The sequence below is a fragment of the Solanum lycopersicum genome, chromosome 11 (assembly GCF_036512215.1).
Source record: "Solanum lycopersicum chromosome 11, SLM_r2.1".
NCBI lineage: Eukaryota > Viridiplantae > Streptophyta > Magnoliopsida > Solanales > Solanaceae > Solanum > Solanum lycopersicum.
Genome location: NC_090810.1, coordinates 14,111,440 through 14,125,135, shown reverse-complemented (window position 1 = coordinate 14,125,135; position 13,696 = coordinate 14,111,440). Strand labels below are relative to the sequence as shown.

At 34.1% G+C, this 13,696-nt stretch overlaps 1 protein-coding gene across 1 annotated transcript; it reads right to left on the bottom strand.

Moving 5' to 3' along the window:
- Window positions 1-8,687: 8,687 nt before the first annotated feature.
- Window positions 8,688-10,414, bottom strand: LOC101254555 (small ribosomal subunit protein uS14z/uS14y/uS14x). The gene is made up of 3 exons (XM_004250375.5): window positions 10,248-10,414; window positions 9,398-9,497; window positions 8,688-8,900 (listed from the first exon to the last, which is right to left on the bottom strand). Exons 1-3 carry the CDS (start codon window positions 10,307-10,309, stop codon window positions 8,892-8,894), a joined length of 171 nt encoding a protein of 56 aa, XP_004250423.2. The 5' UTR covers window positions 10,310-10,414; the 3' UTR covers window positions 8,688-8,891.
- Window positions 10,415-13,696: the final 3,282 nt, after the last annotated feature.

Here is a 13,696-nt window from a genome sequence, read left to right as displayed (position 1 = left end):
TTGGCATAAAGCTTTTTCTCTCTCAACATTTCCAATACCATTCTCAAATGCTCCTCATGTTCTTTCTTTCTCTTTGAGTATATCAGTATATCATCAATAAATACGATCACAAAGAGATCCATATATGGCTTAAAAATCCCGTTCATCAAGCTCATGAACGCAGCAGGGGCATTCGTAAGACCAAAAGACATCACTACGAATTCGTAATGCCCATACCTGGTTCAAAAAGCAGTCTTTGGCACATCTGTTGCCCGTATTTTCAATTGATGATAACCGGATCTCAAGTCAATCTTAGAGAAGACACAAGCACCTTGTAACTGATCGAACAAGTCATCAATGCGAGGAAGAGGGTACTTGTTCTTAATAGTTACTTTGTTCAATTGCCGGTAGTCTATGCACATCCAAAAACTTCCATCCTTCTTCTTCACAAACAAAATCGGAGCACCCCAAGGAGATGCACTTGGTCTAATGAAGCCTTTGCTCAACAACTCTTGAAGTTGGGCCTTTAACTCTCTTAACTCCGTGGGAGCCATTCTATAAGGGGGTATAGAAATGGGGCGAGTGCCCGGTTCAAGATCAATACAGAAGTCAATATCCCTATCTGGTGGCATACCAGGAAGATCTGCAGGGAACACATCCAAAAACTCACGGACTATCGAAACCGACTCAATTGAAGGTACTTGGGTAGTATCATCCCTGAGGTGTGCCAAGAAAGCTAAACAACCCTTACTAACCATTCTCTTAGCATGAAGAAAGGAGATGATACGCACCGGATTGGAAGTGTAGTCCCCCTCCCACACTAACGGATCTGTCCCAGGTTTGGCTAACGTCACAGTCTTAGCATTACAATCCAAGATCGTAAAATTCGGAGAAAGCCAAGTCATACCCAAAATTACATCAAAGTCAACCATTTCTAAGATAACCAAATCTACATAAGTGTTACTCCCCACAAAAGTCACCAAACAAGACCTATACACTTTTTCAACTATCACAGACTCACCCACCGGAGTAGAAACACGAATAGGCATGTCAAGTAATTCACAATGCAAATTAAGACCATTAGCAAATGAGGAAGATACATAAGAAAATGTGGATCCGGGATCAAACAATACAGAAGCCATGCAATCACAAACCAAAAGATTACCTGTGATGACAGCATCAGATGCCTCCGCTTCAGACCGCCCAGGGAAAGCGTAATAATGGGCCCTATCGTTTGTCTGTCCGTTGCCCCTACCCTGTTGTGATGTAGTGGCTCCAGTTTGCCCATCACCCCGGCCGTTTTGGTGGCCACCATTACCTCGACCACCACGCCCTCCAGAATAACGACCTCTACCATGACCACCTCTACCTCTAGCTATTGGGGGTCTATAACTCTGTTTTGGACAATTCCTCCTAATATGTCCAGTCTCTCCACATCCATAACACTCTCTAGAGTCAAGCATAGGTCTCTCAGAGAAGTGTTGACCGGTCTGAGGTGGACCCCCAACTACAGTTTGTAGTAAAGACTGAATTGGTCGAACTGAGTAACCTCCGGAACCCTGTCCTCTAGAGTAAGAACCATTAAACTCACCTCCCTTTTGAAACCTTTTTGATGTCGATGCCATGGTAAATTCATCTGGTTTCACTCCTTCCACCTCTACCACGAAATCTACCACTTCTTGGAAGGATTTTGTCGTAGCTGCTACCTGTAAGGCTGAAATCTGTAACTCTGACCTCAACCCCTTCACAAAACGACGAATCCGCTCTTGTGGACTGAAACAAAGTTGGGTGGCATATCTAGATAGTGCACGAAACTTAGCCTCATATGCAGTAACCGGCATCCTACCTTTCTCCAGACTTAAGAATTCATCTCTTTTCCTATCCCTCAAAGTCCGCGGGATATACTTCTCCATAAACAAGCTAGAGAATGATGCTCAAGTCATAGGTGTTGCCTCTGTCGGTTGACACTCAACATGTGATCGCCACCACATTTTGGCGTTCCCTTTAAACTGATAAGTCACAAACTCAACACCAAACCGTCCTACTATACCCATCTTGTGTAGTAGCTCATGACAATCAACCAGAAAATTGTAGGCATCCTCAGATTCAGCACCCTTGAAGACTGGAGGTTTCAATTTTAAGAACTTACTGAAAAGTTCATGCTGATCATTTGTCATTATGGGCCCCGTAGTCAGACGAGGAAACGTGCCTATCTCCAATGAGGCATCCATGCGGGGAGCCCCAGCAGCGGCATGTCGTACCTCTGTAACCGGAGGTGTTGGTGCAGAAAACACTGGAGGTGCCTGACCCTGATCAGATAACCCGCTAAGATAAGCAAGAACCTGATTGATCATCTCTGGGGTAGGTTGGGGTGGCAATTCCTCATTTTGCACTTGTTCATTCTCCCCTTCCTCACCCTCTCTTACTACTTCCTGAGTCGGCGGAGGAGTCACCGCCCTAGCATCAGATGGGCTAGGTACTTGTCCTCTTCCTCTAGAGGACGTCCTCCCACGACCTCTACCACGGCCTCTTGCCGCTGCTTTTCCTCGAGCCACAACCCCAGTGGCTGGCTCAGACATTTCTTGTCTTGCTGGTGTTGGTGTTGGCACAGTCGTTGCTCTAGTTCTAACCATCTGCGAAATAGAGTGAAGATGGTCAGATACCAATTTGTATCACCTAGATACCAATTGGATTCAAGTAGTAGCACGAAAGAAAGAATGGAATTTTCCTAAAGTCTTATAGCCTCTCAAAAAAAGTAAAGGCGTCCCCCTACCGTTCCTTAAGCCTCTACTAGACTCGTTCTTGTGTGATGAGACCAACGAACCTAATGCTCTCATACCAAGTTTGTCACGACCCAAATCGGGCCGCGACTAGCACCCACACTTACCCTCCTATGTGAGCGAACCAACCAATCTAAACCCTAAAATTTCAATATAAAATATCAACAGAAAGTAATGCGGAAGACTTAAACTCATTAATAAAAACCAATTCAATAACTTCTAAAATTCAACATCTATTATTCCCCAAAATCTGGAAGTCATCACCACAAGAACAACTACTTCAAATTACTAAATCTAAGAGTATCTAAGAAGCTAAAACAAGTAAAAGCTAGTCCATGCCGGAACTTCAAGGCATCAAGACATGAAGAGGAGGATCCAGTCCAAGCTAGAAGCATTAGCTCACCCTGATGTCCGGAGTAATGAAGACTGGCTAGAGTTGCTGTTGAGTTGAAGACGATGGCACGTTTGCTGCACTCCACAAATAAACAAGAAGAAAACGTAAAAGTAGGGGGTCAGTACAAACACAAGTACTGAGTAGGTATCATCGGCCAACTCAAAATAGAAAGCAATATATATCAAGTGATATCATAAATCCACTACAATACTCAACATGTAGCAACAACAAGTACAATAATCATCAATAAGTACCGCCAAGTTCATACATGAGGACTCACGCCTCAATACCATACTCATTTGGGAATTAGGTTCATTAGATTGAGTATATTAACATCTTTCAAGATTCATTATCTTTATTCCTCTTGTGTCGGTACGTGACACTCCGCTCCCTCATTATCTTTATTCCTCTTGTGTCGGTACGTGACACTCCGATCCCCTACTTCTATGTGTCGGAACGTGACACTCCGATCCCCTAATTCTACGTGTCGGTTCGTGACACCCGATCCCCTAAATCTACGTATCGGTTCGTGACACCCGATCCCCTAAATTTACGTGTCGGTTCGTGACACCCGATCTCCTAAATCTACGTGTCGATTCGTGACACCCGATCCCCTAATCTCATTCTATCAATTCATCAAGCCTTCTCTCTTACCAAGGCATCATCAATCTCATTACTTTAGTTCATCAAGCCTTCTTTTATACCAAGGCATCATCATTAACAAGAGATTAGGTTTTTATCAAGATTTGGGATTCAATAGCTTCATCATGCTTATTTTATCACAATCATATAATCACATTCATGCAAGCATACAATTAAGCATATAGCAGGGTTTACAATACTACCAATACATATCATTCGCTATTAAGAGTTTACTACGAATAGCATAAAAACCATAACCTACCTCCACCGAAGATTCGTGATCAAGAAAGCAATTTCCCAAGCTTTGTTTCTCTTCGTTTCTCCTCTTTCTCGTTCGACTCTCTCTCTCTTTCTCTTTGTTCTTTCTATTTTCTTTATTCAAACCCTCTTTCTTTTACCCTAATTAGCATATAATTAAGAATAAAAGATGGCAATAATAACCACTAATTAACTTAAGATTACCTCTTTTAACCCCCTAGTAATTAGACTTATTAACATTAATCCACTAACTTTATAATTAAAGCAGGAATAGTCAAAAACGTCCCTCAAAACAATTAAGGAAATCCGACCCAGACTGGGATTACGCAGTCTGTGACGGCCCGTCGTGCCTGCAACAATCCGTCCTGCTTCCCCGTCACAAAGTTCAGAGACTCAATTTCCCTGAAGAGTCTGTGACGGTCCGTCGTGCCTACGACGGTCCGTCCTGCCATTCCGTTACGAAGTTCAGAGAGTCGATTTCAGTACCCAAATTTCAGAATTTCTAAGTGTTTTGAAACGAGACCCTGCGACGGTCCGTCGTGCTCATGACGGTCCGTCGTGGGGTCCGTCACCTCTGCCAGTTTTCCAGAAATAAAATCTGCTGCTCAAAACGACTAAACAGGTCGTTACATTTTTTTTTAAAAAAAAACAACTAATTTTGAGTTAAATTTAATTCAATATGATATTATAATCGAATTTCATGTGAGCATGCAGAAAATTGAACTATCTTGGGAGTAAAGATACGCTCAATCTACGAATATGATGTAAAAAATGAATCAAAGACCTAATTTAACAAAATAAGTACATTGTTACGAGTAGGCGTGCCATTAGAAGTTAGAACTATGCGATAAGTTCTAAAGAAAAAAGAAAAATAAGTAGATATATACTTGTGTTAAATAAGACACAAAGGAAAGACTATGATGGACACGAGTAGATCAATTGTTCTTCTAAATCTATCAAAACTTTTCAAGGGATGAAAAGTTAAAAGGATAGTAACTACTAATAATAAATTAGATTAAAACTTGTAATTTTATTATTTTAATTTTGTGATTAAAATATTATTACTTAAGTCTTTAAAAAGAATTATTTTAACAATAATTATTTCCGCGCAAAGCACGGTTCAATTTACTAGTTTGTTATATTTTGAAGTCATTAGTTCCCTTTCATAATTTATTTTAATTTTAGTGAATTCTTACATACAAATTTATGTGTATCATGAATATACTAAAGTAGAAGAATATGCAATGATGTATTACTTCCTGGATGGTGCTAAAATAATGAGCATGTGGTAACCGTTGTTATACAGGGAAAAGACATAGATTCTTCATTAAATTTTTATCGAAAGTCAGTTACACGTTTAAATTATCATGACGAGCTATTACATACCTTTCTAATTTAAAAATAAATTTATTTACGCCCTAAATCTGACATGGAAAAATAATAATAATTATTAAAAAATTGTGCTTCAGAATATTAAGAAAGTAAAAAAAAAATCAAAATAATTACTATACCCCACCCCCACATTTCTTTTTCTTCACATCCCACCATCATCATCTTCTTCACACCCCATTAAACTTTAAATAAGTTAATAACAAGAAGCAACCAAGAAATAAATTACGTTAAATAGGAGTAAAATTTTGAGATGTTTCAATTTTTGGAGCTTCATTGGATTGAGTGAATTGGGTGATCGATTGAAAATGAGAAGAGAATTATTTTTCTATTATCTTGATTTTTAAGAAACCTCCATGAAAAACATTAAAAAAGAACAAAAAAAAATATATCCAGATTTAAAAAATATTTACAACTACAAACCGCAACAAATAACAATGAAAACTCATTATTCATGACCAATCAATGGAAGAAATTGAAGGAAAAAATTGAAGCAGCCTTCTTGTGGGTACATTTTAGAATGAAAGGACTCTTTAACTCTACGACTAAACTCCAGATTTTGGATAATTTTTTTGATGGTCATTCCTAAAAGTTTCTTCTTTACCATTTTGCTATGATGAATTATTAGAGAATTTTAATAATTGATTAGAAATTAATTAGTGTAAACTATAATTAATAAATTAAAACATAAGTAATAAAGAAAAGAAAGTAAAAAAGATTTAAAAATACAATTTCTGACGTGGCACTGATGTGACAGTGAGTGTAATACACTGCATACTCTGAGAGTGGTGTTTCACGTATCAGGATGGTATTAAATTCACTTTGAAATATTTAAGGTGTGTAAGAGATACTTATAATAATTGAAGTGTGTAATGACTTTTCAGTACAAGTTTAGGAAGGAATTCATGTCTTTTTCCACAAAATTCAACACAACATATTATTGTTGTATCTTCAAAAGATTCAACATATATTATCGTATAACTAATTTCAAATTCTTCATTCTTTTTCTTTTTATTCTTGCAGATCTCCGAATAAAATGCAAATTATTTGAACGTTAAGTGTTTTTAATTTTAATTAACTAACAATGTAATATATAAACTGTAATTTTTAAATAAATTTGTTGCCATCAATTAGTTTTGAATAATTTTTTTTCATTTCCCCTCAAATTTATTGTTAAGCTTTCATAGGAGGCTAACAAATATGTGTACTTTAATTTACTTACAATAAAAAAAAAATATGCATATTTTATGTTAAACAGTATAATTTTAGCGTTTATATTTTTAATGTCAGTATTGTCACTTTTTTTAAAAGAAGAAGAAGAAGTTAAATATAAGAATTGTACTAGAATTTTGTAAGAACTTGAAATAGGCAAAACCTCTAAGCATTTTTTACAAATAAATATTTATACAACTTTCTCAAAATTATAAAATATACTATCGCAGAAATTTAATGAAACTATTGAACACCAATATTCCTATATCGTGATTATGTGAAAAATACTTTTCTTTTTGGGATATTTTTTTTAATTAAGCAAAAGAAAGTCACTATACCAGAGACAAATAAGGGATTCTCTCTTCTTTTTTTTTTTTTTTGAATGAACTTTATTTTCTAACAACTAAGTTTTAGATAATAAAAGGTAAACAAACTAAATTAAAATCTAATTTATTTGGATTTGAAGACTATATAATTATTTTATTTTATTTTAAATAGCAAAAGATTAGTTTGTAAATCTAAAGAGATTTTTCTTAACCGCGCAAAGCGCGGCTAAGTCTCCTAATTCATTAATAAGTAGCATACAATACAAGTATAATAAAAATATGAAAATTACATAGCATACAACACAAATTCAAGAAATACATACAACACAAATTCAAGAAATACACCACTCTAAATCCAAACAATGTAATTAAAATTCATTAAAAAGCAACAGAAATACAAAATACAAACTAACAAATATTACACAGTGTATATAAGATATTTACAAATATATTCAATATAAATTGCTAAACAAATTGTTATTTAACTTCAACTTAACATGCAAAAATAATTAAATGTCTCTTCATCAACTATTTGATCTTCTCCGTTCTTTTCTTGTATCCTCCGACTACACGCGGATATTACGTTTTCAATACTTTAGAAGCGAATCCTACATTATCCGCCATGTCTTGAGTAATACATAGATTAAGATGGAAAATCACTAGAAACATGATGATTAAGGTGAATACCTCTAGTTAATCTCTTAGAATCATCCATTGAAGAGTGTTTTAGAGGTCTAATTGAGAATTATTCAACTTTCACCGAATATGAATGATTTAGAGAACAATAAAATCAGAAATCAAATCTTTAAAAAAAAGAAGAAGAGATAACGATGAAATACCTTAATTAGTAGAATTTGTGTGAATCCGGTATTTGAAAATTAGAAAACAACAAATAGAATGGTAGAAGATAAGAGGAATATTGCTAGAAGAGAATATGAAAAGGAAGATATGGAAGAGCTAAAAACTTTTCTTTTTTTCCTTTGAGATAATTTTGGAAGAGAGAGATACGAAGAAAATGTGAACAATGGGATAGTTGGGTAACGTTATTTGTGAGATATACATGGAAAAGGTAAGTAAAATAATTTCTTTTTTTATATATATAAAATTAGTTGAAAAATGTGTAGGTAATAAGAGATAAAATAGAAATTTAATTAGAATACGTATTTTTTTAAAAAAATAATGACATTTGAGACATTTTTACTAGTATTTTTAAAATAGTAAAATTTTTACTAATTAAATTATTAATTTTGACTAATTTTGCTAATTATCCCATTGAAAGAATCTAAGCATTCATTTGAATTTTAGTGATTCCTATCAATTTTAACATTTTTAATTTCTATCTTATAACACAAGTGAAAATATATTTAATTTCTTTTTCAATCCGATTTATAAAAAATAAAATCCAAAAGAAAATACAAACCGATAAAAAAAAACATCTTTATATTGGTTTGATTTGATTTGTAAATTTATAAACCAATATAATTGATTATTGTCATAATAAAATTCCAAACCAAACAAACCTATAAACCACCAATATAGTTGATTATTTTCATAATGAGAACCCAAATCGAACAAACCTATAAACCACCAATATAGTTGATTATTTTCATAATGAGAACCCAAATCAAACAAACCTATATACACCCCAAATGTAGATAATATGATTTGGCCATATCATTGACATAAAACGAAATTATAAGGTACTCATTTGGGAACTTAAAACCCCATCAATTCATTGCCGCTAACAAAACAGAGTTGTGTAGTAAAAAAGTAAATGAAAATAGAACACTGAAACAAAGCTAAACACAGTGATATATGTCTGAAAGCAATCCACTATAAATATGCTTAGCATAAATAAAAAAGAATCCCATTGCACCATATGAAGAGATCCTCTACCGAAACTAGCCTCAATCAGCGGTACTGCAAAATACAAATCAAAGAGATCAATAAATTGATAGAAACAAAGAAAAGATAATCCACAAACCAAAATGAACTAAATAGACAGATGAATCATTTGTAATCAAGTTTTGAGAAATCACTGGCAGATTTTAATGGTTTTTGGCAAATCAGATATGCTAAAGAAACATACTTTTGAGGGAGTTCTTTGAACCGATAGTTTAGGTTATAAGGAGTCGTATAATTAATGAAATGGCTACAGCCATAAGCTTGGAAAAATCTTCAAGTACTTCGTACTTTTCATTATATTAGATGACAAAGCAGATATCTGAATTTCCACGTTCCTATTGCTATTTGGTTGCAAACACAAGGGTAACAAGCATAGCTTAATGTGTCTCTGACCATAGACAAGAAGAGCTCGGCTTGATACAACTCAAAATCCAGCCAACACGGTGGGAGCAGGGTGTAAACAAACGGATTCAGCTTCTCTATATTCATGACTATGCAGATCAGTATGTTACCTTAATGAAACCAATTTCCTTGGCATTGCTGCGGAAGCACTGCCTGCAGCACATGAGTCCATACTTCCTAATAATTGCATGTGGATTTCCACACACACGGCTGCATAAAACACCAATTGCACATGAGATATTAGATTATGGTAAGACTCTTACCATGATAGCAAATCCAAATAGGGGGGAGCCAAAAGGAATGAATAAAGTATCTAGAGATACATCATTCCAACTAGAGGAAGCAGAAAGAATGAATAAAAATCCAAGGTACGTTGTCTAGCACTATTAAACTATATCTTTCTTGAGTGATGCCCCTAATTTGCATAAAAGATAACTAAAAAAAACAAAAACAAAAACTTGTTACAAAAAATCATCTGATTCACTAAAATCAGCACTAAAAATATAACACTTACTAGCAGCCACACACATACAAAAGTAGGGATCACATTACAGTATTTACAGAAAGGAAAAAAAGATCATATACAGGAACAGATTAAACAGCTATAAATCATTGAAAGGAAATAAACACAATGCGCAAGGAATAATTTAATCAGAAACATATGTTCCATAAGATACCAACTCTAGAAAAAGGAGAATCCATATCGTCAATTACACTATTTATACATGCTTCGAAAGACCACCACTAGTCCACTACCATCATGTCAGTATAACACCAATACACAAGTACCAATTTAATCACCTAAAAAACTCAATAATTCGAAAAACTCGCAAATTGGTTGCCGCAATAAATCAATGCATACAATTGTAACCATGAAATTGACTGAATTAAAGGTAGTTTAGATCTCTCTGATTCATCTTCTCTACTTGAAATTAAATGGAGAAAAAAACGAAAAGATACCAGGTGCGGGAACCAGGGCCGTAGTTCTTGGGATGAGCGTTCCAGATGTTAGAGTGACCCATCTTCACGAAGCAGAGGTTGAGGCTGCGCTTTCTGATATATATCAAAAACCCTAATTACTCAATACCTCTCCCTTAGTTCCTAACAGTCACGAATAGATGATATATAGCTTAGGCCGTAGGGGCAGTAACGGAAATGTTGTAAACAGGATTATAATTTAAATATAATAAAGAAATTAGTTTATACTTTTTAAGTTTTATCTTCTCAATTTTTAAAATACGTATATATTCGTAACTAAGAAATTACTTTATATTTTATCTTCTCAATTTATATATAAAACGAAAAAATATGTATTCGGATAATTAAGAAATATGCCCTCATTCAAATACTATTTTGGATGTCCAATTTAACTATTACTAGATGTAAAAGAAAAATAATTCATGTCTATCCTCTTTTAAAAATTAATTATATGAAAAGATAGTGTATATTATGAAATTGTAGATGTAAGGTATTGGGGGTAGTGTATGGAATTGTCAATTAAGGGGTTGTTTGGTACTGGATAAGAATCGAGTCATTCACGTATAAAATGTTGCATAAGCTTTATCGATCTTTTTTGTCAAAGTATAAAATTCAACACACATAATACTATGTTTGGTTAGAAAATTAAAAAATCACATAATCAATACATGTTTAAGTTATGAGTCAATCTATGTATTATTTTATAAAGGGTAAAAGATGGAATAATTTATTCCTAAATAACTAATACCAAAAAATTATATAAATTTACAATTTTACCTTTCACTCTCAATCAAATATACACCACTTCTTTTTAGATAAATATTCAGATTCATTTCTAGGCAAAGATAGAAAATTTTTGTATCTGGCGTTCTTTCTTTGAGGTTAGAAGTTCTGAAACTCAAAATTTGGTTGATCTTTTTTATATTCTTCTTCTCCTCCTCCTGTTTTCTCTTTTGTTTTTTCCTCTTTTTAATCTGATGAGAGAGACGAATGAAATTCTAGATCTACTTAGTATTTTCTAGTTAAGTTGATATTTGAGTACCCAAATTTCATATGGGTTTTTTTCTGTTTGTTCAAAAATTATCACGACCCGAGAGTACCACCTAGACGTAACATGCGTACGTGACCTCTCGGAGGTCTTATTTCAAGCCCTTAAGCATTCGTTCATCGCATAAATATGAAAATTATTGCGGAATTAAAAACTTTTTCATAACATAACACAAGACTAAAATGCCATCTCATTTAAAAACCAATAATACAAAGTTAGGACACTAAGTCTCATCTTGTCTTCTTAAACACAACTTCAACATAATAGGTACACACCACTTTCAATACAAAAGAACAATACTTATCTATTACATGAACTTAAAGAAAGTCTTAACATAAAGGTCCTGAATCATTAAGGACACCCGAACTTGGGAATAGTAATTCAAGCTCTTCATTCTAAGAAGATCCTTTAGCCATCACCACGATATTAGTACAAGAATGCACTAAATAAGATAACAATGCAAACACATGCTTTAAAGAGGACATTTAGTTGGAAATCATGCATCATGTCATTTTCAAGAAGTTTTATAAACATTTGTTACAATAAGCACAATATAGTTCAATACCTCATAATAGACATGGATACCATTCACACAACATATAAATTCATTTATCAAATTTGAGACATATTCAATATCTCCAATACATTACCTTTCCTTTTTACCTCCACTCCTTACTTAAAGCAATCCTTAAGTAATACCTTAGTGCAATGTATCTGTTTCATCCCACCATTCATATCAAGGTATCACCTTAAGGTCACAAAAAAGGTGAACATCCATACGACCTTTATTAATCCATCCACATACGCTCATAAGGACATAAGAACATTGTAAATATCACCTTGACGTAAAAACCATCACCTAGGAAACCCCAATGTAACACTAGTGCAATGTGCAAGTAGCATCCCATAATACTATTCACACCAAGTGTACCTATGAAGTCATCCTAGAGTAGGCACATCACATTTAACAAGTCACAACATATTCATTCAAGACTAGACACAAGATTAACATACTTCATTAATGTCATATAAGAACTCATTCACTCATTAGTCATAACCCATTTAGCCTTTATGCACATTCCAAGAACAATATAAAAGTCCATATTGCAAGTAAAATCATAATAAAGACATAGTCAATATTTCACAATTTAGAGTTCATTTCATCAATACATCACAAGATCTTACTCATAACCCCAATCCAAGTTTACTAGCGCAATGTGTATGTGAAGTCGCATAAAGGTAGTCCTAGTTAGTGTTCATCTTCTTACTTTCATTTATTCATTTTAAATTTTGGAAAAATTTGCCATACCCGACATAGACCATATGAGCTAACATGAAATCCGGTGTCAACCCCTCATACTGAAAGAAGGGTGTCCTAATTGCCAAGGTAAGACATACACATTCATGTAACATCTAGGTGGATCCACTAGCTAAGGTTCCTACGGGGGCACATAGTTAAGGAACTAGGAGGTTGTTACTAGAAACCCTCTTTATGCTAATCCGAATTGTAGTTTCCACCGTACAAGAATATCGGGTTAACTTCCCTTTCTTTGTGAAGGAACACATCTGATTGTCAAGCTCACTCGGTGCTAAGAAAAATTTCCTTTTTAGAAGAACCTTTAAGTCTTTCTTAAACATTAGTTCATAAGATAGGCCTTAGGGGCTTAAACCCTCATATAACATGTACATATGAGATAAGAGAAGCCTTAGGGGCTTAACCCCTCATATAACATGTACATATCTCATATGTTATATGATGAGAATGTCCTTTCATCAAAACCAACATCATGTGAGAATGTCTTTTCACATAATCATAACATAGTTTAGTATATCATACAGTTGAAGAAACCTTTCAAGAGACTCTCATTGACTATATTATCATTTACCTTCTTCATCATACATTTATGTGTTTGTACATATGTTAGAAATCCTTTCACATGAAAACCTTTAGACAACACATGTTCATACTTTACTAGTCATATACTTTTCATGCATAATAAAATATAAAGGTGCATATGAGAATTATCCTGTAACACCTTAAGATACTAGACCATTATTTACATATCTATACATTACTATAATATGTTTTATTCTCATTTTGGGGACTTGAAATTTTGTGATACTTGAAAACGTGTTTAACATAAATTATTATCATAATTTAACGTATTGTATGAGGGTATTTGAGTAATTTTCTAATTATATTTACACATATATTGGAGGTCCCGCTTTTGTTGACATGTGTACAGGTGATGAGGATCATTTTGTATCTATATAATTTAAACCTCCTTTGGTTGATTTCGATTTCCTGAAGTATAAGAACAATAAAACATTAGCTAAGCAGTTGTTCTTCAATATCAAGAGAAAAACTAGCTCCTTTTGGGTG

Bases quoted from the DNA above. Each gene is read 5' to 3' on its own strand.
- LOC101254555 (XM_004250375.5), bottom strand. From the start codon at position 10,309: ATGGGTCACTCTAACATCTGGAACGCTCATCCCAAGAACTACGGCCCT. The intron at 9,498-10,247 runs GTATCTTTTCGT...TGTTTTATGCAG, and splicing joins GGCCCTGGTTCCCGCACCTG to CCGTGTGTGTGGAAATCCAC.